Genomic DNA, 27,708 nt, shown 5'->3' on the forward strand with positions numbered 1-27,708 from the left:
ATTGAGGAGTGTGATGCAGTTGCTTGGCAACCCAAACTAAATGAGCAAGTGTAGGAGAGAGGGAGACGAGGCTCAGAGCGCCGTTGAGTTTCAGGTGTGAGGGTGAAGGTGGGGGGTGGGGGGTCAGCGGGGTGTTTTCCTTGAACCACATGAGGTTGTGGTGGTATCTGCTGTGTGAAGAAGTGCAGCAACAGTTGATGTTTGAGGAAATCTACTGAGAACAGGAAGTCAATCCTGATTTTTTTTTTTAAATCAGACAAAAACATGTTTGTGATTTGACTTGAGCATATTCAAATTGTCTTTCCTCTCCACTCATTGATTTAGTTTCACTGTGAGTGACCCTACAGCTGCTTTTACTTTGCCTTTCTGCTCATTAACTGTAGGATAAAGCAACACTTTTGTCTCTATTAAAAAACTAAAAATGACTTTTAGAGACAAGATCTCCAAAGATTTTTTTATGTTGATGCTAACCTGCAAGTCAACTTTGACATACGCTGCGAAAAAAAAAAAAAAATCCAAGCAGCTTATAAATATAAGCTTATAAATAGTCAAACAGTCGCTCATGTGTTCGCCAAGGCCTTTTTTTCACTGTCAGTGAAGAAGATTGACTGTGACAACACTAGAAGCTCCGAGGAACTCGGAACACCAACAGTTTTTAAGTTGCCCGTGGTTAGAAACTGTTCTCATTGCAGCAGAAAAAAACAAAACCAAAAAAATAAAACAGTCTTTTGTGTCTTGGATGTCTTTTGGAATAATATTTTTAAACTTCAGCAATAGAGCTGAGTGTCAAGACCAAAATAATGAATTCATTTCAATTTGTTATCTCCTTAAGTTTCCAGTTTAACATCACTTTGATGAAATATTTATTTATTTGTCAAAATGAATCATGTCAGTCAATAAAAACAAATTTTACATAACTGGTTCCTTAAACTTAACAAAATTGACATTTTTATTTACAAAAATATCGATTATTTCATTAAAAAGTAACACACAAATCATTGATATATTTTTTTTTTTGCTTAAACAATGACAACAGATTGGTTCTAAAGAAAACCCTAGGTTTGGAAAAGAGAAGGTCCGTGCCGGTTGGTGCATGTTTTCTTTAGATTCCCATAACAGGCTTAATAGGTTGATGGTGACTCTCAATCATCCCTGGGATAGGCTCCAGCAACCTCCCAGGACACTCTACTGGAGATAGAACTTTAAGACAGTTGGATGAATGGATGGATGGGGGGAGTTTTTGGCCAAGTCCCATTCAGTAAAGTGTTGTTTCTCCAACAAAAACATGTTTTTTTTCTATCTTCCTCTTTCTTGGCATCTTGTTGTTTGAGAAAAATACATTTTTACAACATCCAAGATAAATTAAAGGGATACAAATCCAAGCACTCATCATCTAGAATGATGCTTAAACTTTGTATGCATTGAGACTGGTTTGTCTGGTAGCTGGTACTTGTAGTAATTCTAGTCTTCCAGACTGACCCTGCCTACTGTCACATCTTGTGAGCATCTCATTAATGTCAATCCTTCCTGACCGACTGGAACTTGGAACTAAGTCTGCTGTAAAGTTCAGTCACAGAAAAACCTCATTCATCTGCTCATGCTAAGTACAGTAGTGCTGGAAATTAAAAATTAGAGGAGGAAACAGGTTATTTCTGATAAGTAGTTCTCATCAAACCTTGAACAGTCTGATATACATTTATAAAATCTAAACAAACCCTTTGATTTCCCCAAAAAATAATTGTACAGCAAAGTGTTGTTTTAAATACGGAAATATTAAAAAGAAGTTAATCAAAGGTTGAAAATCTAAATTTAAAGGGGAATAAATAAACAAAATCATAAACGTTTTGGATAAAAACATTGTTTACAGTAAATAAAGATTTTATTAAAAAGATTTTTCTGGGTTTGGTTGTCTTCATCTGCTTCTACGATGCACTTCAGCTAAAAGCCTCTGACTTTTTCTTATGTAATCACTTGAAACTGTTTTTTCTGTGATACAAAATCCATCTAGTATAAAAAGCAATTGTGTTTTTTTAGGTTAATTAGCCCTCATTCTAATTTCAGGACGTCAAATCTGTTTATTTCTTCTTCGTTTAGTCATTTTGACGCATTCAAGTTAATTAAATAAAGCTTGAGCTGCTGACACTGGCAGGATCCTCCACCGACAGTCAGTCATGATAACACAATTAGCAACCACATATTTTTTTTAACTCAGTGACATTAAATACTAGCTAAATGTAAAAATGTAAACACAAAAACAGCAGCTGGGGTTTAAAGTTGCTCTCTGGTCATTTTTTGATGTTTCTTAAAAGTGTTCCCAGTTGTCTTTTAATGATAATAAATATTTAAAGCAGTTTTCTAGGACATTGTTTCTGTAGAGCGACAGTCGTTCATTAGAAATTCACCTCTATGTTGTGGGTGGGACGGTTTGGGCGGAACAACCCCACCACCCCTTCCCGTCACCCATACCTGGGAACTATCTGTTTAAACACTTTTTGATTAGAATACCAGCTTGGATGAGGAAAATAAAGACGCTCATGGATCTATTTATCTGCAAGTGGATGCTTTTAAAGCAATTATAAGCTTAATTCACTTAATATGTTTAATTTATCATTAGAAAAACATCATCTCGTGTTGCATTAAAGCTTCAACCTCATGGAACATGTTCAGGTAGGACAACATTTATCGAAGCATCTCTAAACATGAACATTGCAATTGAATTAGCAGCACCAGGCAGGATTGCAGCACATGTCGAGTGCAGACACTGACACACATCAATATAATAATGTTTCTAATGGCCTCTGCTGCGCGGCTGCTAGAGGAGCGCCGACACCGTCAAAGCGTTCCTTCTGCAGCTCCTCCCTGTAGTCTCTGCAAAGTTAATCCCTGCCTACATGTATGTTCAATGATTTATGGTCATAATAACCCAAAAAGAGGATTAAGCTAATTAAACCACAGCGCTGTGCTTGTAATGAACACATCGGGAGGGAATACACCCCGACACCCCCACACACACATTTATGCCACACACTCGCTCACAAAGTGAGGAGTGTCTTCAGGGTGTCTGTTTTTCTTCCTCTCAGTCAATGATCCTGGCTTTCAGAGCCAGTTGTTGGTTAGCATGACTCGACTCCAGAATCGTCAGAAGATTACGGAAACGGTAGCTGGCGGTCACGGTTCCAGACTACGCGCCGGGCCGTTCTGGATTAGCCACAATAAAGCAACAGAAATAGAAACTTGCAGCTAAACGCCGCGCAGCCCCGGAGTGGAAAACGCCGCCGTTGAAGCTCTGCCACGGCTGCAGGAACATTATAAGCCTGTAACACGCTGGATTAAGGATGCCAAGGTTGAAGATGCTAACAGTGGATGTCTTCCGGCAGCGTGAACCTGGCACGACTGGATGATTACAACTGGAGGAGACGAATTACAGTCAGATTGAGAGTGTGGCCAAATCTGGCGTTGAATAATGATGGTGGTAGGAGTGTACACAGGTCTCGTGGGGCAAATAAATGATGGATTCAGGCTAGTGGGATTTTATATTCCCAGAGGTTTCCCGGTTTCTAAGAACACTGTTGGAAAAGCAGTGAAATTTCAAGTCAACGCAGTCTTTGGACGTGGCGCTTCACGAGGAAACGCAGCGCTATTCCTGAGATGAAGTCAGCCGCTGTGTCAGTTTCTGTCATCGGAGAGCGCGAGGACTGCAGGCAGGCCAGGAGCGCCGCGGTTCACTCAGAGGACAGCAACAGACAGCAGCCAAAGCTGCGAGTCAGACGCAGCCGGACACGGCTGAACCGGCAAAGCCATTTACTCGCCGTCTATCAATCATCTGGTAATTACCGGGGCAGGTTCTGCGTTGCTGTTAGGTAATTCTGCAGGATCGTCTCAGAGAGCACAGTCCTAATCTGTTTCAAACGCTCCGTATAGATTTTCACAGCATGTACAGCAACTCAACTAAAGGTCTTCTGTTTTTAGACTTTTGTTCTCAGGCTCCATAATGTCATCCAAACTATTAGTTTGAATCCATTTAAGAGTAATTCTTTGCTTACTTTGCTATGGCTTTGTACGAATCTCAATATGTTGAAAAAATAATCTTTAAATTAGATATTTTCAACATTTTGTGTTTTCAACGACTTGTGCTGATACCCAACACTTTACAGTTGTGAAGTTTTTATGCAACCATTTATTCACATTCATCATATAAATGGTGAAAGAGTTACGGTGGGTCAAAGGGCGTGTGTTATTTAGATGCAACTGTGAACACTTGAGAGGGTTAATGAGTTCAGAATCCAAGCTACACACATAAACAACTAAAAGAACACAAAAAACCCAACAAATCTATCAATGGATGCTGGAAAAAGATGAGGTTCCCGTGGTTACATTTCATTGTTTACCTGTGTGAGTCCTCTGATGTGCCTTCAGGTGGGAGCTCTTGGTGTAAACCTTCCTGCAGCCGTTGAACTGGCACCGGTGGACTCTCTTCTTGTTCTCGGGTACATCTCCTCCCAGACTCCCCCCCTGCTCGCTGTCACTGAGGGCTCCTCCGTGGCTCGGTGGGGACGGCAGCGCCCCTGCCGCCACCAACTTAGCCGCTCCTAATCCCACCTTCTTGGCCACCAGCTTGAGCGTTAACGTTCCATCAGCGTTGGCCGTGAGCGTCTGTGCGGGCTTGATGAGGTGGCGCCCGAGCTCCGGCGACGACGGCGGCGTTAGGGATGTGACGGCGGCACTGAGCTGCACGGCGCTGACCCCGCTGAGAACCTGCTCCTTGGTGGTGACGGCCTCTACCCCGACTACTGCGTGCGTCTTACTGGGGCTGGAGACTTGGAGGAGTTTGGCCTGGACCTTGGGGAGCGTTACCAGCAGCGGAGGTGGGCTGGGCTGGTCAGGGAGGCTGGGGAGGAGGGGATCCATCAGGTCCTCGTCGCTGTCACCGCCATGCATGAACGCTGGCGTCAGAAGGCAGTCCAGCTCCTCGTCAAAGAGCTCCGAGAGTCGTTTGGGCTCCGTCTGTAGGTACCTCTCCAACTCGAGACACGTCTGTAAGAGAAGGACACGGCGGAGTCAGAACCACTTCTATCTAATGGACTTCCATACAATCAAACAAATGGATCTGAAAGTCTACTTTCAACGTTTTCACAAATTCCTAGACTACCACTCTTTCAACAGATCTTCAGTTCTGTCCCTTTGCTCCTCTGAATACTCACTCTTTTACCAGTCTATTTAAACTCAGATGCCCGCTGCAGTTTTTTATGTTTCTCTCAAGCAGTTGACCATGTCACCTGGAACACGGCAGTCCTGTGAGAGTGGGGGGGTTTAGTCTGTGATTGATTGCCGCTGCCTGGCCAAGTTCTCCAGAGCTCTGAACTGTGGAGGCCTTGCCTGCTTCCCTCTGGTCGCCCAAATCAACCAGCCGTGGACGTTTTATAGAGAGATGTAGACAGACAGAGGGGAAAAAAGATGACAGATAGAGAGTCAAACAAGGAATCAAATGATAGAGAGGGATGAAGAGAGACAAAAGGGAAAAAAATATATTTAGTGGGCTGAAACTAAGAGACATCTGGGCTTTGTTTTTTTTTTTTTTGTTGTTGTTGTTTGTCAGCTAGTTGTTGGCAGCAACACAACATCTCCACAGGTGTTGGTCCGCTAGCCTGCAGTGCCTTTGGTGAAGGGCACCTGCCACGCCACCTCAAGGGACACAAGCCAAAACGCCTTCCAGTTCTTTTCAAAGCTTTGATTTTTGTCCTGTTATCCATGCAGATGCTACTATTCCCAGGCTCCTTCCTGCTTTAAATTCACAGATTATGACCTTCAATTGACAAAGTACCGTATTTGTCGCACTATAATGGCACACCCTTAATGAATGGTCTATTTTTTAACTTATTTCATAGATAACCAAACTATTTTGCCCATTCAGAGAGCTAAAAGTCAGAGACATGTCCATTTGTCAGTAACATTTTATCAACTGTGTTTACAGTAATTCCAGAACTTGTTTGTAACATGCTACACATTAGCCACATTAGCATATTCACAATAGCCTACCTGTAACTCCCAACATAAAAACAGACTGATACACTAAAACAGTCATTACTGTAACTGTGATAACTCAAGCTTGTCAGTACTAAATAAAAAAACACAGTTCAAAACCGCTATATGCTAGCCACGTTAGCGTATTCTCAATGTCATCTAAGCAACCTCTCAAAATCGCTTTGACATCAGTAAACACAACCACAGAATAAACTCATATATAAAATGCTACAGCTTATAAGGCACACAGTCAAAGAATGGTCATTTTTCAAATTTGTTATAGATAAGGTGCACCAAACTATACGGCCCTTAAAGCGAGACAAGAGTCAGCGATAAATCCATCTGTCAGACTTTATTGAATGTGTTCACTTTACTTGTTTGTAACATGTTAGCCACGTTAGCTTGTTTACAATAATTTAAACTCCCAACCTTATTTACAACAGCTAAAAAAACAGACTGATACTGCTACAATAAGCATTACTGTGACTACAATACTAACCTTGTTAGTAACGTAAAGAAAAACAAACACAAAAAACCAACAGCGCTATACGTTAGCTGTGTTAGCGTATTCAGAATAACACCTAAAAACACATTTTCAAGGCTTTTAAGTGCAACTTATTGTGCGGAAAATACGACAAACCAAAAACAACCTTTTTTAATGAACAAAATGTATCAAAGAAATGTACAAAAAGCTTTTAAATTATGAAAATGTTGAGTTTTATAAAGATTGAATTGTATTTTTCCTAAAAAGTATTGTATTAAAACTTAATATATAGTTGAATCCCTTTTGTTGTTAAATAAATGTATTTTTATGTGAAAAATAAAAACCATCTTTTATTTTGATAACATCTCTTTTGGATAGCTGAGGCTCTTTAAAATGTATTCATTATTTTTTCTCTTCGATTCAGCTCTTTGTAGCGCTGGCTTTCCTTTCCTCCACTTCCTGTTCTGTATCCTCCAAGAAAATTGTATTTCCTGTTGTGTCCCAAAGCCGTTCTGCAGCTGAGGGTTCTCTCACATCTTTTTTGGCACATTGCAATGCAGAAAGTCTCAGCCCCTGCACTGATGTTCTGGACTTTTCTTTGCCTTAGCAGCAGCTGGTTGCCTCGGACCCAATGTTTCTCCATGGAGTGACGAACCAACACGTTCAAACCCAACATCTGCTGAGTGATGATAAGCTGAACTCGCCTTTCCCACCATGTCTGCTCTTTTTTCTTAAGAATGTACATTTGCATATGAATGCAAATCAAATATATTTCTTCCGGCGGTTTATGGTTAAAAACAGAAAAACTGTGAGCGTTTTTTTTTTTTTGTCTGTTTGTTTTGTGTCTCAATGCCAGCAAAGCTGCTGTACATGCAAAGACTTTTTGTAACATTTCCTTTTATTAATTGACATTCATTTTAATTTTTAAAGTAAAAGAAGAGGTTAGACATTTTTTTTGGTTTTCTTTTTAGGTTTTGTGGGTTCCTCTGCAGCCCAGATGGGTGCTGCTTTTCCAGTACCTACAGTACTTTGTCATTATGAAACAACAACACAGATTTTTCCCCTAAATATGCTGGCAGCCATTCAAAAAAAAATGATAACGTCTCACAACTGATGTCCTCAGGGAAAAGAAACTAAATGGAAAAGTCAAAGAGAAACGATTGACTTCATGAGATGATCCACAACATCAGTAAAATAATAGTAACAATCAGAAATATTAGTGTTCTTAGAATTGAACCGTCTTTAGTGTTCGGCCATCTTTAAGGTTGGTGGCTTAGACAAAAAAAATTAAATCCTTTTTAACTTTGTTTTTCTTGTTTCCTTTGACCTGCCAAGGTTTGAGTTTATACATCCATCCATGCATCCATTCATTCATTCATTCATTTTCCAAACCCATTTAATCCCTTTTTAAGGTAATGGCGTTGCTGGAGCCTATCTCAATTAAAAGACAATCATTCACATTCACACCTCAAGGACAATTTATAAATAGCAATCAACCTACGAAGCATGGTTTTAGAGTGTGGGAGGACGCAGGAGGTAACCTGTATACGGGATGCCAACTTCACACCTTTAACCTATTGAACCCTTTTGTTATAAATACAGATTGACTACTAAAGTCAAAATCTGCTGGTCACCTTTCAAGCTTTTTTGACTGCAAATAAGTTAGTGGCTATGCAGAAGAGTGTTCCATGCAAGGCTCCATGCGTCCGAACACACATGCAAGTCATGGAGAAAACCAACCCCAAGTAAAGGATAAACTTCAGATAAAGCAACATATATTGCTTTTATTTAAAGCAAACATTGAGAATGTAATGAAATTCATTTTCAAAAGAAATTGTTAATTAAAAAGAAAACAAAAATACAAGATTTTCAGAGTAAAATGTTGGTTCTGTAGCTTAAGTGGGGTGAACCACCACATGAGAAACCAAAGCCACAGAGCTCCTTAATGAACAACCACTTCCTCCATAAATTCACCTGAAAAACTCCAGACTGCTTTATCAAGTTTTACCACGTGTTTAAAAAATATATATATATCGAGAAACTGAGAAGTTTTTTTAGACAAAAAGCTGACAAATCTTTTACACTAAGACTTAAACACTCTACTACAACTCTACAAGTTGCTTTTTCCTGTGATAAAGATTCTGCGCAGTATTTTCTCTGGGAAGAAACTCAGTTTCTCAAGTTCATACTAACAAAACAGACCCTACTTAGAATATTCAGTAGAAAGGGATGTTGCATACTAGTACCTATGCAGTCCGTTCATCACAATTTACTTACATTCAAAGTGATTTTTCTTATTTTGTATTGCTTATGTTTGTGTTTCTATTGTTAGAGTTTGAAGAAATGTCAAAATAAAACATCTGGTTTGACCCTAAATAGTTGTCATTTGTGAGTCGGAGCCTGTTTCTAGAAGTTTTTCCTCCAACGGTTGATGGGAGGCTGGTGCCTGCAACTGACATGCAAAAAATATTTCCCAGATTAGATTCTGAAAGAGTGCAAAAATTTCATGTGAAGCCATTGTTCTCCTTCCACGGCCTCAGATGAATTGCGTGTGCCTGCTGTACCTATGCGCTCCATACATTATTCATCGTCCTCAGACACAAGTGCAGCACCACGAGTATTAAGCGCCTTTGATACACTAAATAAACTCCATGTCAGTGGTTTCTGAGAGAGCGGCTCGTCTGTTGTTGCAGCCTGGCATAGAAAACATAAATAGAAGGTTCTGTGTGTTTTCCTGGCGGGGGCTGCACTGATGCTAAGGACTGTGGGAGGAGGCCAGGGAGGGCAGGGGGTGGAGGCAGCCTGAGGCTGCGCAGAAAATACGAGTGAGCGGCGATCCGACTTGGGGCCGGCGGTGAACGCACCCGCTCGGGCAGCACGGGCATGACCTTTTCCCTTCGTCTGTTTCTCCCACACACTGAGAAGATCAGGTACGGGTGACATGTTGGGCCTGAAGCACAGTCAGAGTGTTTCACCGTATCCATGGCGATCTGAACCAGCATCAGTGACTCAATGAACGCGATGGGAGTTCAGACTCAGTTTAAGGTTAGAAAGCGGCAACAGAGTGGATGGACCTCCATCTGTCCCCCAAAGACAGGAATACAGGAATGTGTGTGAGCATCCCCCAAAGACAGGAATAGAAGAATGTGTGTGAATGTACACATGTGTGTCTATGTGTGTGAGTTTTTGTGTGTTTGTGTTTGAACAGATCAGATTGATAGCATGTGTATGGCTTACCTCCAGCCCCCCACCCCCCTAGTCCCACACCATATGGAAAAAGGTCAAACTAACACAAACACACAAATACACACAGAGTAAATTTAAAGCTGCCAATGGCATGAAAGTCCAATCATTGCTGCAATAAATTGTAAAAAAAAGTAATAATTAAAAAAAAAAAAGACAGAAACTGAAGTCAGTCTACTTCTGACCTCAAATCAAAACAAATATTTTTCTTGTAGATTTAGCACTCGTTACACCAATACATAAACCACTGGCGCAAAATAGGCCCAAATATATCTCTATCTAATGACTTTTAAACTTTCTTTTCTTTTTTCATGTTTTTGTTTCCATTTTACAAACATTTTTGATCTAACCTTTTCACAACCAAAATATTCTTGTACATCAGCAAACTGCTTTTTCTGAGAGGGGTGAAGGTCTCCACGCTGACGCCTACACATCCTACAACTTCTGCACCACAGAGTAGCACAACGACTCCAGGCTAAAGAGTACCTGGACAGAAAGAAGGTGAAGAAACACTTTACTGGACCTCGGTAAAGACAAACAAATCTGAGACGTAATAACTACAGATTTATTCAAACTACAAGGTTTATTTTTGTTTTCCACCAATCTAATAATCTCACTTTAAGGATTTAAGGTGCTACAAGTTTGATATTGAAATTTTCAGATTGATTTTCTTTCTTCTAATATGGAATGGAAACACATTTCACGAGGTTTCCTTGATGTGTCAACCTAAAGTCTGAACATTCTTGATTCCTATTAGTGGACATAGAAGAAATGCCTACGATCTTCAGAAGGTTTCTTCTGCCGTCTTTTTTTCAATTTTGCTTCTTCTTTTTGTGCACTGTGAAAAACCTCCCTTAACAGGTTACACCATTCCCTTACATAGAAACCTAAATCTAATAATTTCACAGGTGGGTTTTGAAACATGACGGTACCAAAATTCTGAATCATAACTCTTTTTTGTGTCTCTCATTGATGCAAAATTGCTGCTTTTCAATGAAATCATTCAGCAGATTTTGGTTTATTTTCCGATTAAAAGGTGAAATGTGTTAAATATTTAGCTTCGTTTTGTTGAGAACCTAAACCTTTTGAAGAACAGATCTCCACTTCTTCTCTGTGGAGCTTCATTCTCCTGCTAAATAACCTGAACATGTGCTGGCGTTTGTTTATGAGTTACCAGGAGCTCATAAATATTTTAGTCTGACCACATTTCTCTACATGTTTAAATTATATTTACCCACAATGCCCTGCTTTGTAGTCTGGTTAATGCTTTTTTTGCCTTTGATTTGAGTCAGAATTGATGTTTCTAGTTGAATGGATGTTAAAATTTGGGGGGATTAGTGTTTAACTGCACGTTTTGCATCTACTTTTTTGGGAGTTCAGGTGCACAGAGCCACAAGGCCTGCTGGGAACTCTGGGAGAAGTCTGATCCTGGCTCAGTCGCCCCCTCACATCTCAAGGACGAGACACACTCTTGAGGACATCAGGGGTTTTGGGGAGTTTAAGCGAGCGAACCATAGCATTTAATCCTAAACTGGAGAAACCACAGTAAACGTAGGAGTCGGCCCAGCTGTCATTCATCCAACACCTGCAGCACAACATTGACTTTCCTCCACGGAAAACTTAACAGCAATTCACACCTGGAGGACTGAGAGCACAACACCCCGATATGAAGGATCTCATCACTGACAACAGCCTGAATAACACAGCTGGGGTCTCAAATTTATGGACTAAGCATCTCAAAGCTTTGGCACAAGTTCTATAAGGAGGATCTAGGAACTTTGGGCAGCAGATACTTCTACACGCCTTCACTCTGAACTGATTGCTTTATTACTTGCCATTTCTTCCCAGTCAATAGCAATTGTAAATTAATAGATGTTTATCTCTCACACTCCAGACGATTTTGGAGCTTTTGTAGTCACAGTAATGGTTGTTTTGAAGGTACATTATGGTTTTTTGTGTCTTATAGACAAGACTGGGAGTTAGCATTGTCACAGTTTTGTGTCTTAGGTATCAGTCTGTATTTTCACAGATTGCAAAGGAGTCTAGGTGTTATTATAAATACGTTAACATGGCTGAAGTGTAGCAGTGTTATTATTTTTACCAACAAGGTTGTGAATTAGCTTAGTTACAGTTACAAGTGTTTTAGCTGTATCAGTCTGTATCTTAAGGAGTTGCAAAAAAGGACGGGTATTATTGTAAATACGCTAACGTGGCTAACATATAGCGGTGTTGAACTGTGTTTTATATATTTACGTCTTGCTAACAAGGTTGTGAGTTAGTGTAGTCACAGTTATGTGTGTTTAAGCAGTATCAGTCTGTCTTTCATTAGTTCCAAAAAGGTTAGGTGTTATAATAAATATGCTAAAGTGGCTAACATGTAGCGGTGTTGGACTGTGTTTTATGGGTCTTTATGAGTTACTAACAAGATTGTGATTTCGTGTAGTCACAGTTACGTGTGTTTTAGCTGTATCAGCCTGTATTTTTCATGAGTTGCAAAAAAGGTCGGGTGTTATCGTAAATATGCTAACGTGGCTAACGTGTAGCGGTGTCTAGTAGTCACAGTATTTGTTATAGCTGTTTCAGTCGATATCACTCAATTGCTTGGTACAAATGAGATCATTTTCAAAATTCGGAAATCCTTCATGAGGTGAAACGTCTGCAGGATCATGAGTGGGATAAGGTTGTGGAATCACAAAACACAGAAGATCCTCAAAGACTTCTGAAAGCAGACGAATGTCTTCAATGATGTGTTCAGCGACTGGAAATCAGACTGGTTTCCTCACTATTGGGGTCACCCAGTTAGGGTCAGATCTAGTCAAGCTCAAGTGTGTGTGATTCTGGTCACCAGCCGGCCAATCAGTGCATCCCTCAGTCCTGTGGTGCCACGTCCACACCAGTTAAAATAGAGGACTCTCCCGCACGGCTGGAGTTGTGAACTATTCATTTCTGCTTTTCTTTTAAGCTATGAACTCATCTCTGGGGAAGAATAAGGAACCTAATCAAAAAGCTGTTACACGTCTTCAAAACGAGGTTGAATAATTACAGCAGGAGCGTGATTCTTGGTGCGTTTTGATGCGACCGACCTTTTTCTGAAAAGAGCAGAAAATCCGTCCCCTCTCACCCCATCTCCCTCTCTCCCTCCACAGTGTGAGCGTTTGATTTAATATTTTATCTAAAATAGCTGCTGCTGACGTGCGGGCGGGCCTTGCCTGTGTGTGTCCTCTGCTCGCCGGCGTTCATTAATAATGAACGCGGAAAGCAAAGGGCCCCTGGATGGAAGCGCTAAGAGCTTTTGACAGACAAAGGATGATTGAGGACAGAGCTCAACAAACAGGCTGAAGTGGCTTCAGCAGGGGATGCTCCGCCTGTGTTTACATACTCTCTGTTATGGGACTATTAGCGACGCTGCCATTAGGACAATGGTGATTTAAGCCATTTACATGCTTCTGTAAAGTGACACTTCCTCCGAGGACTCAATACTGCCACATAAATGATGGTTTGACCCGAAAAAACTCTGAACAACCAGGAAATGGATTTAGTCTAAACTAAAAGTAAGCCTTTAGAGGTAATTAATAAATAGAAAAATATCCGTTTTGCTATTTAACTGTTGGAACCAGTAAAAGAAAACATTATTTTGTTTGTTTTTAACATCTACCTCTGAAATATCTTCTAAAACATTTGAAATGTCAGAATGATCCAATCAAGAAAAAATGTTTCACAAAGACTGAATATTCTAAAAATGATGCTAAAAGGCTAAATATGGTGAAAATAATTGCTTAAATGTTTTGCTGACACAATCATAAGAAATCTTGAGTCATAGCATGAAGTTGTGTTGTTTTACAGTAAAATTTTAACAATGTCATCATCTGTTACAAAATGTTGGCTAATTTCTTTGTAGACGTTTAATTATGAAATTTATTGTAGATCCCAGGATTTAATCTGAGTACTCTACTGCAGAACAAAAGCAACATATGAACAGAAGGAGGCAAAGTTTTTCAGAAATATTGACCTGTTTTAGCAAAATATCTCACTTCCATATTGAAGCCAGTTCAAAAGCAAAAGTGCAAATCATTAGCTTGTTACACAGGCACTTCTGCCTGAATTTTACTACTTACATTTTTAAAAAGTGTAATTTTACAACAAAATTTTGTTTACAAAAAAAAATATTCAATTTGATTTCTCTCCACATTTGTCTAGATTTGTACTCATTTTCAAAAGATCAGAGTCTGTGATGTCACTTCCTGCCAAAAAAGTGATAACCAGAGTGCAAGAAAAAGCAAAGCTTTATTAAAAGTTTTACATATTTTTACTGTTTTTGCCTCAAATGCAAAACAAATGAAACGCATACCTTTAAAAGTGATTTAGAGTGACACCAACATTGTAAATAAAACACATTTATTTTGAAAGTTTGTATTTGTATATCTATCTGACATTTCCATACATAAAAAGTTACTTTTGTCAAAAACTCAATATAAATTTATAAGAAAAATAAGGCACTTGTGTTAACATTTGAATCACATTAAATCATGAATATGAACAGGCTCTTATTTTCACTGGTATGATGGTCAAAACTTTCCATTACATTAACTACTTTTTTCTTTCTAGCAAACTGACTTTATTATTTTGATCTCAAATAATGGAATGAATGATCAAAAATATTAATCATCTCTTACTTTAACATTATTTTTATTCCCTATCTTATTTCAAGATGAAATTCTCATCTTGCTCCATAGCAACCGAACATTTTCACAGACAGGAATTTTGGTTGTAACTTCTTAGAATAATCATGCAGCACGTTGCAGACTAAGGTTGCTCTGACTTGACTCTGTTTATTTTCTTCTCCATTCCGTGCATCTTTTTTGCAGCAAAATTATGCTTTTTTTTTTTTCCAGACAAATCGGCCCTAATTAGAGCGCTTTGGCTTCCATAAACTGTGCTTTGAAGCTTTACCTCTTGATGGATCTCACTCCCTCCATCTCTCCACAAAAGCAGGCTCTAATGGCTAATTAGCCACTCGAAAGCAAAAAAAAAGCAAAAAGAGCCTCTTTATTCAGCTAATTTGTTGATGTGGCTGTGTACATAGATGATGTGCACGCTTGTAAGAGTGAGAAGAGCATAATGACTTTTAACTGATGTGTGCGAACATGAGATGTCTGCAGATGAGAGTGTGCGATATCAAACGGTTGCCGTCGGCGGCGAGCAGCTGCCTTCACGTTCAAGTGAGGCTCAGAGCTGCAGAGGAAACGTGTGGAGCTGAAGATGCTGGGGTACCAGGACATCCCATAATAACTCACTTAATAAACCCGTTGATTGTATATGAGAAGTGGACTGAGTGACCCCTCCCCCCAACGTTCCAAACAGGAAGTACCACACTTCTATTAAGAAATAAACAGCTATTACTCAGTTATTCTCTTGTACCTATTCTTAACATAGTCTTGTTCCTCATTTATTTTCTTTATTGCAAGTTATAAACCAACCAATCAGATGCCTTAATAAATTTGTGGTCTTGCATCAAACATTTGATCGACTTGATTGACAGATTCTCCCAAACCTCCTTCCAATAAGCTCTCTTCTGATTGTTGAGTGGTTTCCATAAGAACAAGGACTCAGAACCAATTAGGAAAATCATTGCTTACTGATGTAATCTGGCTCCAACATGGCGGCATCCTTATCAATAAAAAAAATGGTGACTAATTGGTTTATTTTTGAATTGTATGACGCCATGTTTTCATATACAGTCAACGCTTAGACCCCATAAATTAACTTATTTGCCAACGTTACGTTAGATTAATAACATTTTGCAAATTGAAATGTTTTCCAATAAAGGCTCAAAGTTATTAATGTGTGTTAAAATTATAACCAAGAAAAAATACATTTTTCTAAATCTTTTTTTCAATCACTTATCGTAGATTACTGTATGCAATGTCGTTTTATCAATATATTTATGTATATATACATTCTAGTTTTAAAAGTGCTTTGACCATACACTGGGCAACACTTGGGAGAAATGACTGCATTTTAAGTCCCTTAAACTGTCCCTGCTCTCCAGGTTTTAGCCGGCTCCAAAGATTTTAAAGCCCGCCAGGTTTAATCCTGATCAGCCGTGGGAGCAACAGCGCGGTCCAACACTGATGCCAGGAGATAAAGCCCTCCCCCGCGCTCTCCCCCTGAGGGTGGGGGGCTGCAGGTAATCTCAAAGGTGTTGGATGGTGTTGGGGTCAGGGAAGCATGGCATCCTCTCAAATGTATCGGCTTGTAAGGAGACGGCGTGTAATGACATCCTTGGCCAAAACCCCGAAAATAAACCAGAGATCATAAAAATGTGGTGGTGGTGGGTGGATGGATGGATGGAGGGGGGGTTCAAATGCATTTCTCAATGTAGTGGAGCATAGCAGCATGAATAATGCAGCATGAAGCTCTTTGGGTTTAGGAGCAGCTGCCACTTTGGATCCCAGAGTTACCCCTGTGCCGGACCCTAACCTTCATCCTGTGCTTTTGTGGCTGAATTTTCACGGATTATGTGGTTTCTTCCTTATTGTAAATATCAGATGATGTTAAAAAAAATAAAACAATAAAATAAAAAGGAAATAGTCCAATGAATCAAATTTGAAAAAAAGTTTGACCCAAACCCACTATAAGGGTTTCAATGAGTCTCTTACATCTCGGATGAAACCAACAATGCTAAATCCATGTCATTTATATTCTCTGCAGGCCTTTCCGTCTGAACATTGAAATCCTAAAATAAAATTGTTGGATCTATAAAAAAAAGAACCAGATTGTCACTTAAAATACATTCTTTGATCTAAAGTGAGGCAGATTGGGACTACGCTGAATTAGCATTTTTTTTCTATTCATAAAGCTACTGAAGTCTGTTTTCCAGAGGATAAACGAAACAGAATGCATTAATTCATCATTTTCACAGCGCCTACTGTCAAATCTCTTTCATTTTAATGGTTCGGTTTGTGTTGTGTTTACTGCACAACTGTAGAAACACACATACACACAAAAAAAACAAAACAAAAGAAGGAAGATGAAACCAATACGAGCTCCAAATCAAAGATTTTCTTTGTGTTAATATATAATTTACACAACAACACAAAGCTTTGACAGAAATCCCAACACAGTCAAGGACACCTGAACGCCTCGGAGTATCGACGATGAGTCCAAACACTGGAAAGATTGAAGCCTAAATCTGGCAGATATGACAGAGGAGAGACAACAGCCCCGTCATGTGACGTGACGGAGCTGACAGATGTTGTGTGAACACCTGAGTGTGTGTTTGTGTGTGTTAGTGTGTGCCCTCTCCCTCTGCTTTGATTGAATAGCAGCAGGATAAACGCAGAGTCCTGTGGGGTCTGATTTGAAAAGCAGGAGAAGGAGTCAAGAAGAAAGGAGGTTAATGGAGACGAGACCTGAGGGGGGGAGTGAGGCGGGACGTCGCTGCTGTCACTCACACGAACTAGCTGAGAGCTCGCCTTCACAACCCCGTCCTTTGCACTTTAAAGACCCACTCCAATCATCGTTTGATCTGTTGTAAAAGCGTTATTGGTGATCTTTTTAATTATGATGATGTCGTTTTTAGCCAATATTTGAAAAGCTGTGTCATTCTCCAGTACAAAATTTCTGCAAAGTGACAGAAATTCATTAAAATTTTACCATTGGCGCAAAATAAGCCTGTCCCTCGTCTCTTCCTTGTTGTCTCCCACTAGCTTTAAGCTAATTTTCCTTATTGATGTCCTCCATCATTAGATAAAATCTACAGGAACATGTTAAAAAGGATCAATCATTTGTTAACATGTTAACAATTACCTTAAAAACACTGTCACGATTAAATAATAATGATTAAATAATAATTGTCTTCTTATTTAAGACATACTTTTAGTTAATGTCTTAATTTGCCTTAGCTAAAGTGTTATAACCTCTATAATAAAACTTTTAGAAATGATTTTACTTAAGACAAAATACTGTCTTAACTAATTAAAAGTAGTAAGAGTTTCAATATTTTACCTAAATTACATTTATTTTTAACTTTGACTGATCATATTTGGGGAAACTGCTTCAGCTTTAATCAGTTGAACATGTTCATTTTCATCGTCGCCTAAAACAGTCACAATTTAACCATAAATGTAATAAAAGCATTGACATTCATTCATATTCAAGTCTCCTAAAGCTAAATATGAAAGGATCACTTTGCAAAAAACAGTTTTTATTTCCAATCTGCAGTAATTGAACGTATAAAACGTAGAGTTGCTAACTAGAGTCCTGACTAGTTAGTGAAGTATAACCAGCCGAGTGAATCAGTGGTTCTCCTGTTAAACTGGACATGAAGCAAAGAGAAACAACAAGAAACAACAAGAAATAATCAACCACTTATGGGGTGAGAGCATGAAGACAAAAGATATTTTCCTGAGATAACCCTGCCGAGCGCACACACATGCACGCGCACGGAGCATCACCTCCGACCTCTCCCCTCCGCCAATGAAATTTTAATCAACAGTCTCTGATGGAGGAGAGCACTCAGACTTTCCTGCTGTGTAACTGCCCCCCCTTCTTCCCATTTTCTCTCTGTTCTCTCTTTTCATGCATTTAAGCAGCCAGCAAGTCTTCCTCACGACCCCCCCATCACCTGTACTACCGTCTAAACCCCCCCGTCTTTCTCTCACTAAGGTCACGGACTCACGGCTTTCTATACTTGTCCTTTCCTTTTTTGTTTTCTATTCTTTACCCTTCCATGCTTTCATTTCTTTCTATAAGTCGTTCTTTTTACCTCTCTGATTCCACTAAGAGGTTCGGTTTGCTCCAGATTCTCTTGCCGTCTCGTTTTCCCTCAATCAACTGCAGGGATTTGAACCCCAAACTTCACAAAACACAAGATCAATGAAAAAATGAGCTTATTGCATAATCACTTTATCCAATGTATTCTCACAGAGACAATCCCATAATATCATAAAACAGAAAGCTAACCTTCACTTAGTCAAAAAGATTAGCTATAAATGAGCATTTATCCCAATAATAATGGAATATTACAGAATAAAAAGCTTAAATCCTCATTCTTATTTGTTTTTTTAAAAACTAAAAGAGGCAGAAACTCCTAAACTGATGCTGATCTTTCTTTCAGTTAAGATTAATAATCCAACTTTTTTAGGTTTTTAGGACTTATTTTGAAGAACGATCTTGTTTAGTTTGGAAAAATATAGTTTAGATTGTGTTTGATCTTACCTGAGACTTTATGGTAAAATCGTTCCCAGTGATCGTTTCGTTATGTTTTTGCCGTTATTAGCCAAAATCAATAAACGTGTCGTTTTCTAGGACATAGTTTCTGCAGAGCAGTAAGAGTTCATTTGTAATTTGTCTTTGAGTTAAAGGCGGGACTGTTGGCCTGCCCCCCTTTGTTGAGAGCTCTCTGTTTACATGCTTTTCCAGCTAGCTTACAGCCCCTCACACTCCCAACCTAACATAACCGTTGCAACAAAAATGAATGCTAACACCTGCAGTGTATATATATTCTTAGAATGCCAACCACTGCACACATGGGTGTTGATTCTCCTCACACACCCGAGTGTGACCTCTTGACCTGGGGGTTGGAGCCAAGGGGAGCAGGGAGCCTGTACCTGCCTAGCATATTTTCTACACAACAAATCCACCAATAAAAATGCAAAAAATATGCTAAAAACAAAACAGGCTGAATCTGTTGGAATAAAACTATTTTTTTCAGAATAAATTTCCAGTAACGTTTTCCTGGAGCCATGGACAGATTGAAAAAAAAAGATAAAAACAGGAAATGATTAGGTTTGATCTGTTTTCAGGGCATCGAAACACAACCTGGATAGAGTTTTCATTTCAGAGTTTGTGTAACAAACACATTATGTTGTGTCAGAGTTTTGTAAAGCACATTTGTGATATTTTCCTTTTCTACAGTGAAGTACAGATAAATGATCAAATAAAATAAAATGAACAAACGCGTTCAGTCAAATGTGTTTTCAGACTTCAAAGGCTGTTGTTTTCTGGTCAACAGGTCTCTAGCAGGACACTAAAAAGTCATTTAGTTAAGGAATTATCAAATAAATGTTTGTCTACTTTCCTCTAGTTTGGTATTTGATTCATTATCTGGTAAAAATAATGTATGTTCTTTTTCACTCAAGCAATGAAGGAATCTTTTAGAGCAACTTCAACGACAACAATTTACATAAAACTAAAAAAAAGTGAACCCTTCGCTTTTCCCAGGTACTCCTTTGCATTTCAAGGTATTTGAATTAGCGCTCTTCTTCTTCTTTTAAAAATAAAAGTAGAGAAAATGTTTCAGCAATTGAGCACATAAACTAAAGATTTTAAAGCATCAAGATGAATTTTTGTGAAGGTGTGAGTCATTTATGTGTATTTTTTAAAGTCAGTACAGAACAATCATATACACACTACTATAATTGTAGTAAAAGTAAAAGTGTTAAACAAAAAAAAAAACACAGTTTTTTATGAAAGAAGGGCAAAGAAGTCACACCTTCAGAGCCATCTGCGGTTTCAGCACCACGGACAGCGGCATGGATTCATCAATAAGCAGCGCGGTTTGGTGGCAGATCTTCCAGGGTCACTGACAGGCCGCAGACTTAAATATGCAAAAGCCGCCGCCGTATAGAGGTCAATGTGTCAGACTGACGAGATCAGCATGCTCAGCAAAACAACAGTTACCCAGCAGTCCTTCTGCTGGGAAGGGGGGAGGAGGCGGAGTAAGTCACTGTGAGGTGGAATAAAATCCCTTTCTTAATATCAGCTTCTATAGGACAAGAAAACTAACACATGCATTTAAAATGACGTAAATGAAAGGCTTTTGTTTACATTCACGCTGCTTTTAAGGTACATTGTAAACAAAGTGAAATAGAGTCCAAAAACCATCCCACTAATGTCCAGCAGGGATGCTTGCCGCGTGACTTATGGGGTCTTTAAAATGATGTGGTAAGCCCTGTCAGCTGAATAGAGGCCCGACACTGAAAAACGGTCCTCCCTAAAAGCCCGCCGCGCGCGGGACACGCCAGGCAGAGGGAAAAAAAATGAAGTCATCCCCTCAGCGGAGCAAATAAATACGTTTCAGACGGATTTGACAGTCCATTCAGACGCTGGGCAGAAGACGCGCTGCAACGTGCACAAATCATTTTTAATGTCCAGGATAATGAAGTACAAGAGCATAAAATTAATTACCAGCCTAATCATGCACATGCGCACACACACTCTGCAGGTACAGCCTTTTAATAGGAGGAATAATTTAATACTGCTTAACCAGGCTTATGGCTTTTCACTGCCTTCCCCTGTCTGTGTGACATGTGTGTGTGTGTGTGTGTGTGTGTCCCTTCTATTTCATTAATTGGCTAAAACAGAAACATTGAAAACTGTGGCAGAATCATCTGCTCCTGTTTGTTGTGTTTTCTGGTAACGAAATGAGTCTGTCTGTCTGATTGCCTGTCTGTCTGCCTGCATACTAACATGTCTTCCTGTCTGTCTGTCTGTGTGTCTGTCTTCCTGTCTGTCTGCAGCTCATTTGTTTTTTTCAGACAGCCTGTCCTCCAGCGTCAGGCATTTTTCCAGGATGGAAAAATAATAAGCCCCTCGTCTGCACGTGACCCACACATGCACACGCAAGCACACGGGAGGACTGCATGCTTAGGAAAACAACACAATTATTTGTGTTTTTTTACTCAAAACAAAATACATTTGGGTTTTAGATTGAAAAAGAAAGTACAAAACAATAAAGCACTCTTTAATTTACTCTTGGTAAAAAAAATACAAACAGAATAACTTTGGTTTGGTAATTCCATGTCTAATTATTCAAATAAGCTGATTTAAATGAGCTATTGTGAGTTTAAAAAAAGTATTTTTGTTTAGAAACTACACTCCATTACTGTCTGCATGGATTGTTATTCTGCTGCTTTTGCTCCATTTCATTTGAGTATTCTGCCGGAGTGTGCACCCCCTCCCCCACTGGAATCATTAAAGTCTGCTCATGTTTAATTTGAGAATAAAGCGCTGAATAAATCTTCACCATGTTTTTTCTTTTTTTTTTCATCTAAATACAGTTCTTTTTTTTTTTTTTTTTTTGTCAACCGTTTCAGATGCTTGAAGCTCTGAGAGGTTTTTCAGAATAAAGTGCCTCGGTTCACTTCCATTAACATCAGCACGCCAGAGCCAAAAATCTGAGAGCGAACCTTTAGCTCCACACGGCACGAAAGCCATTGACTCCAAAACTTAAATGGGAGTAAATGTGAGCGGCGGAGAGACACTTCTGCAGAGTGCTTTAATAAAAGCTGCCACCGCTCCGGATCCAAGACAAAGGATGACAGAACAAAAGAAACAATCTAAATATCTGACTGGAACCGGCTTCTATTTCAAGCCCCACAATCTGAAAGGCTTTAGTTTGGTATCAGCAGTAAAGAATCCACTGAAATAAAGTCTGTAAATCTGCATATTAAACTGAAGCAAGCAGAAATCCTGCTGGTGGTTACACAGTTACACGTGGAACAACTGGACCAAAACCGCCACCGTAGCCAGGCATTATGGGATGTAAAGAGAACGATGAGACACGGCAACTTATTGGAATGTGGTCTGATGAACGCAGGCTCATTAAAACAACTTTTACCGTGATACGCATTGCTTCTCACGCTGTTTTCCAGACAATCTATGTGTCATAAACACTTATCTGCATGCCTTCACATCTGTTTTATCAGTAACCTTCTTGCAGTACCTAAGTAGCAGTAAAAACTTGACATTGATACTGATGTTAAAATTGGTAAAATCTACTGCTAGAATAAGTAAACTATCTCAACAAGGATTTCTAAACGACTTTCATTATTTTGTCTCTCGTTAGTTTGCCCCGCCCTCGTAATTCCTGGCCAATGACTAAACAGATTAGTCACGTGGTTTTGCTTACAAGCTTTGGTCTGGAACAGAAACGTCCGGTTGATGGCAGTTTGAAAACAGACAAACGCAGGGTTCAAGACTCGATACATACGGACCATGGGACTTTTCCCATTGTCCAAATCCATTCATGGCCACAGCCAGAACAAGTAAAAATACTTTCATCAGGTGAGAATAAACCTGGGAGAGCACAGCTTTATCTCTCTGTGTGATTATAAAACTGTAATAACATTCAGCGCTGATGTGTTCAGTGTGGAGCTGCACTCTGCAACAAGTACTGTCTGCTGTGTAATCAGAATAAATGTGTTAATATTTGATGTAATAATTGAAACTGGGATTAAGACCATTGCTACAGTATATTTAGTTACAATCCACTTAGTCAACACAATGTTCCATAAAATTCAATTAAGTCAAAGTGACAAAACTGTATAAGATAAAATTATAAGCTTTGGTCATAAAGTACACCTAAAAAAATCAAATCAAATCTTCCAGACACCTGGAAAACAAAACATGTAGTTATGCAGCACCGTTTTAGAATATTTCAAAAAGGTGCAAACAACAAAAGCAGTCTTTGCACACTTTCACACAGTGCACACTGCTCCCTTTTTCTATCCACGGACAGTAAAAACCCACAAAATATAAATAATAATAGCATAATTTATGGGTTAGTGCAGCAGAGCAGCCACTTTTCTGTGATTCTACTTGGAATCCCCTGCAGTAAAAGCAGAAACATTAAATGCTGAAAAGGCGGAAAGTTCTTACCCTACCATGACTTTCTGTTATGTTTCGCCCTGTTGGCTTCATTGACTCATTAGGGCTTTATATGAAACTGCTACCTCTGACTACTGGACCGTGTCATTCAAGGTTTTCTTTTTTTTTCCCCTGAATGTGAAATTAGAGACAGTAGGGAAACCTGGACTACAGCAGCTTCCTGCTGCTATTTGCAAACTAAAAATATCCCGGGCTGACTGCAGCACCAACTCTCGGAGGAAAACTGCAGCTCTGCAACAGAGACGGTGCAGAGGTTGAGTGTTTCTGTGAATGTGAAACAGACAGCGGTGTATTTAACACAAAGGTCTGTGCGCAAGCTAGCCCTAGCTGTCTTCTGCATTAAGTAGCCTACTAGTAAGCTTTTAATGGATTAGATGACTGAAACATATAACTTCATGTGCTCCTTTTTGTGTCACACACACATAAAACAACAAAGTAAATAGATAAAAAAACAATTTTATTGGTGCTTACTAAAGTTTCAAGTACAAATTTGTGTTGAGAACTGTGTGTGTAAAATTTTTAATGATTTTCAGCAGAATATACAGGGTCCTCTATCATAATACATATATGTTAGCATGTGCATAAACATGCTAATATGCTTGAAGTGCTATGTGAAGTCGACCAAGCAGCGTTTCATATATTAGTTTTTTTTTTTTTTTCTTTTTAAATGCAATCTACGGTTGGCCATCTGAGTATTTGCTAATGCTAACATTAGCATGCTATGACAGTCTAAAGCTAATTGTTTAACCTTTAGGGATGTTCAAATTCCACATTTTAAAATAATTGCAAAGTAACTCAATAACTCATTGTGTTGAGACTGAGTGAATGAAAAAAATCAAACAACAGATCCCTTAGCAAAAAGAAGCTTATTTAAGTGTACTGAAAGTAGTGTATGCTAACAGTGAGGCAGTATATTTAAAGTAATCACTTAGCTATACTTCCTACACCACACGCACATGGTCTCTAGCTTACTGTCCATACTTAACTTAGGGTATGGAAATGTTTGTTGGTCTGGATCGAGTCCTAAACCTTGCATTTGGTCTTTATTCAGACTGCTACCTACCAGACTTTTCTGTTTCGAATCAAAGCTTCTAAACAAAACCATGTGACTAAAGATCTCTTCAGTCATTGGCCAGGAATTACGAGGGCGGGGAAAAGCAATGAGAGGAGTAATTAATGGAAGTCCTGCACTTTGCAATCCTTGTTGAGATATTTCCCTCATTTACATTTTATATCTTGCTTAACATTTATGAATGTCTGATCAGCTTCTAGTACAACACTTAAGTTTGCTACTTTGGTACGGTAGAGAAATGCTGCAAAGTGCTTACTGAGAAGACGACCACCTAGAAGGTTCACTGATAACATATTTTGACAAATAGTTTGTCCGGAAAACAGTGTTGGAGAAGCAATGTTTGTCACATTAAAATTTGTTTTAAAGAGCCTCTTTTCATTTGAGTTGCTGTCTCCTCATTGCTCTGCTATTCTGTTTACATCCCATAATGCCCGGCTGGTTCAAGTGTTCCACTCATAGCACGGAACATATTCAGACTGAGGAAACTCAGAGTGAACTTGACCTCAGTCTGGTTGGAATTTAACCAAGACTACCTCGAAAGATGAGTCAGAGAGCGGATTCTGGTCCAGAACCAGAGTCAGCTCGGGTGTATTCAGACTGAAAATTTGTTCCAGATTATCAGGGGAAACGAACTTTGGTCCACTTTCAGTCAAGTATACTTAATAAAATAAACTTTAAGTGTACTACTTTTTACTTACTACCCTCTGAAATTGACCATTACTTATCCTTTTGTTAAACTTTTGACTCTTCCTGGTAGCATTATTTTGAAAGAATTCCATCCTTCTGTATGGCTGCTAGTTTATCTTTCCCTCTTTGTTTAAAACTCAGTAAAAACCAATAACAACATAACGTAAAAGGATCCAAACAGTCAATAATTTGAAAGGAGAAATCCTAGCTTTGTGTTCAATGGATCATTGGGTTGGCTGTCATTCTAAATTTTGATTTAGAACATAAAAAACATCTCAGTTGTAGATTTTATTTTAGATTTACCCTCATTAAAGGTTTAAGCGACCAACTTATCTCTGCCAATGTGATACGGGTTATTACATATAAGATCCCCAACAGTGGAGTCCTCCATGAATTTCTGAAGATAGGTCATACCTGTAGTAGAAAGCAGGTAATAAAGAACATGAGATGATGAATCCAGGAGGAGCTCATTTTTCATAATGTCAGACTTTATTGTTCATCCCGAAATACTGACGTCTGGGGGATCCCCAGGTTTTAATCTCTTACTCACACGTCTGCATGTAATAAGACCCAGTTACACATTGACAGCATGTTTATTGTCCACGGCTTCAGTCTATCTATATGCTGATCGCACTGACACGCATCCAAGTAGTATCACTCAGGACAATATTGACAAAACAGGCGTAACTTTGTCTAAAACTAATACACTCGTGTTACACACACGCGCACTCACACATCACGTCAGCTATCAGAGCCATCTCTTCTCTCTCCCATCCTAATTGACCATGAAAGTACCCCATAAATTGAGTTACTGCATTGTGCCTGTCTACTCATATAAAAGTGCTTTAATGGTTTTGCTAGGAGCTCTGTTGGGAACATTAGGCAGAACTCTCTACATTCAGGAGCCCATTAGCCTGTTTCAATATTGACACTGTCTCATTTGTCCCCTCCCCCATCTGTTAGGGTTGAGACACAGCGGGACCAGGCCCGAAATCTGCCCTGTGGCTCTGCTTTGGTCCAGATCAATTGGTGCTGAGCCAAAAGATTTGACATTAAAGCTGAGGGGACAGCCCTAAAGAGGAACACCAGTGAAGTATAAGATAAAAACGATGGTCTGTACCTCAAAGTTATGTGTTTTTAAACCCAAGTAAACATCATTAAAAAAACATTTCAGTCCGAATTTTAAATGTCCCATGGAGCACAAACAGCCTGGAGACAGAGATCCAGCCTTAAACATTCTGCCGTGAGCCGAGTAAGCACTTCATTATGTTTCTTATTGTGTGTGTTCCTGCTGTGTTGCCAGACATTTTTGTGACTGCGTCCAAAACTGAGTTTTAAATGTCAAGTGTCCTTCTGTGTTGAAAGGAGTGCAGTCAGAACCCTGGAATAACAGCCTGCACTCTTGTTGCAGGTTGTAATCATTTTATTCTGTCAACGCAGTCCAACATTAAAAATGACCTCAGGTCACAACCTTCTGTCAGAGTTGTGGATGTAGATGGAGTATGGGTGCTGTATTAGGTTTAGTTTTCCTGAGTTAAGTGATGTTCCCGTTCAGTTACGCTGTTTTCAGGTTTACTGTTTCACCCCAGTATCATAACATCAGGTTCAAGTTTCCAGCCTGTTTGTTAGTTACTCTTGAGTGCATGTGGCTCTAAGAATTGCTGTGTGTCACTGTTCTTGTTTGCCATGTTTCAGTCCACATTTTTTTTTAAATTAAAGTTAATTAATTAACATGTTTTTTTTTCCCGATCAAGTCATTAAGTACCATCTACCGTATCTAACAATAATAGCACTGGTGTTTATTTAAAACATTGTTTGCATATATCAGCATTTAAAGGAAACCAGCATTTGTTAAAGAGTATCTGTTATAGATATATTGGTGATTGGTAAGCATGGTTCATTTGATAGTAAAATACAGAGCAATACCAAGTTTAAGGTAAAGCATAGGCAAAAACAGTGAATAAAGATTTCAGGATTTAATGAAGATATCAGTAGAGCAGTTTGGTAATATCTAAGGAGAATAGAGTATGACCCTAAGCATGAAAAATAGGTCTCGTGACATTTATGGAACTTGTATGCCAATGAAAGCACCAGCACGGGTTTGAACCAAATTGTACCCAAGAGCGCTCATCAGTCCGACAAGCCCCCAGTACTTACACACAAACGTATACGCGACATGAGATTGGACAAATTACAATAGAAGTACAATTGTCTATGTTTTCCAATAATAGGCCTAAGTAGGGCTGGGAATACGATGCAATACGCGATACATGACTCTCAATATCAATGATATCGTAATACTGCGGAAATTGGTAAAAAATCGTCTCTAATAGCTAACAAAATATATAGAAGAACACATATTTTTGGGGGAAAATATATCCACATTTAATTTTTAGCTTGAACACAATCATAAGTAACAACTTGTGTCTTATTTTTTACAACCAATAGTAGACACCTCAATGCAACATTGCTGAAATCAGTATGCCTTTGAGAAGCATTGACACCAATTGAATTGGAATTATCTGTAAAA

The 27,708-nt window shown here is 39.1% G+C and overlaps 1 protein-coding gene across 1 annotated transcript in view; it reads right to left on the bottom strand.

The window, feature by feature from the left end:
- klf7b (Kruppel-like factor 7b) overlaps positions 1-27,708 on the bottom strand; it is a 78,903-nt gene that overhangs the window by 22,520 nt on the left and 28,675 nt on the right. The window contains exon 2 of the mRNA XM_024286518.2: positions 4,389-5,034. Within this exon, the coding sequence (XP_024142286.1) occupies positions 4,389-5,034 (646 nt within the window). The remainder of the gene's footprint in view (positions 1-4,388; positions 5,035-27,708) is intronic.

The sequence above is a fragment of the Oryzias melastigma genome, linkage group LG21 (assembly GCF_002922805.2).
Source record: "Oryzias melastigma strain HK-1 linkage group LG21, ASM292280v2, whole genome shotgun sequence".
In the NCBI taxonomy this organism is placed as follows: Eukaryota; Metazoa; Chordata; class Actinopteri; order Beloniformes; family Adrianichthyidae; genus Oryzias; species Oryzias melastigma.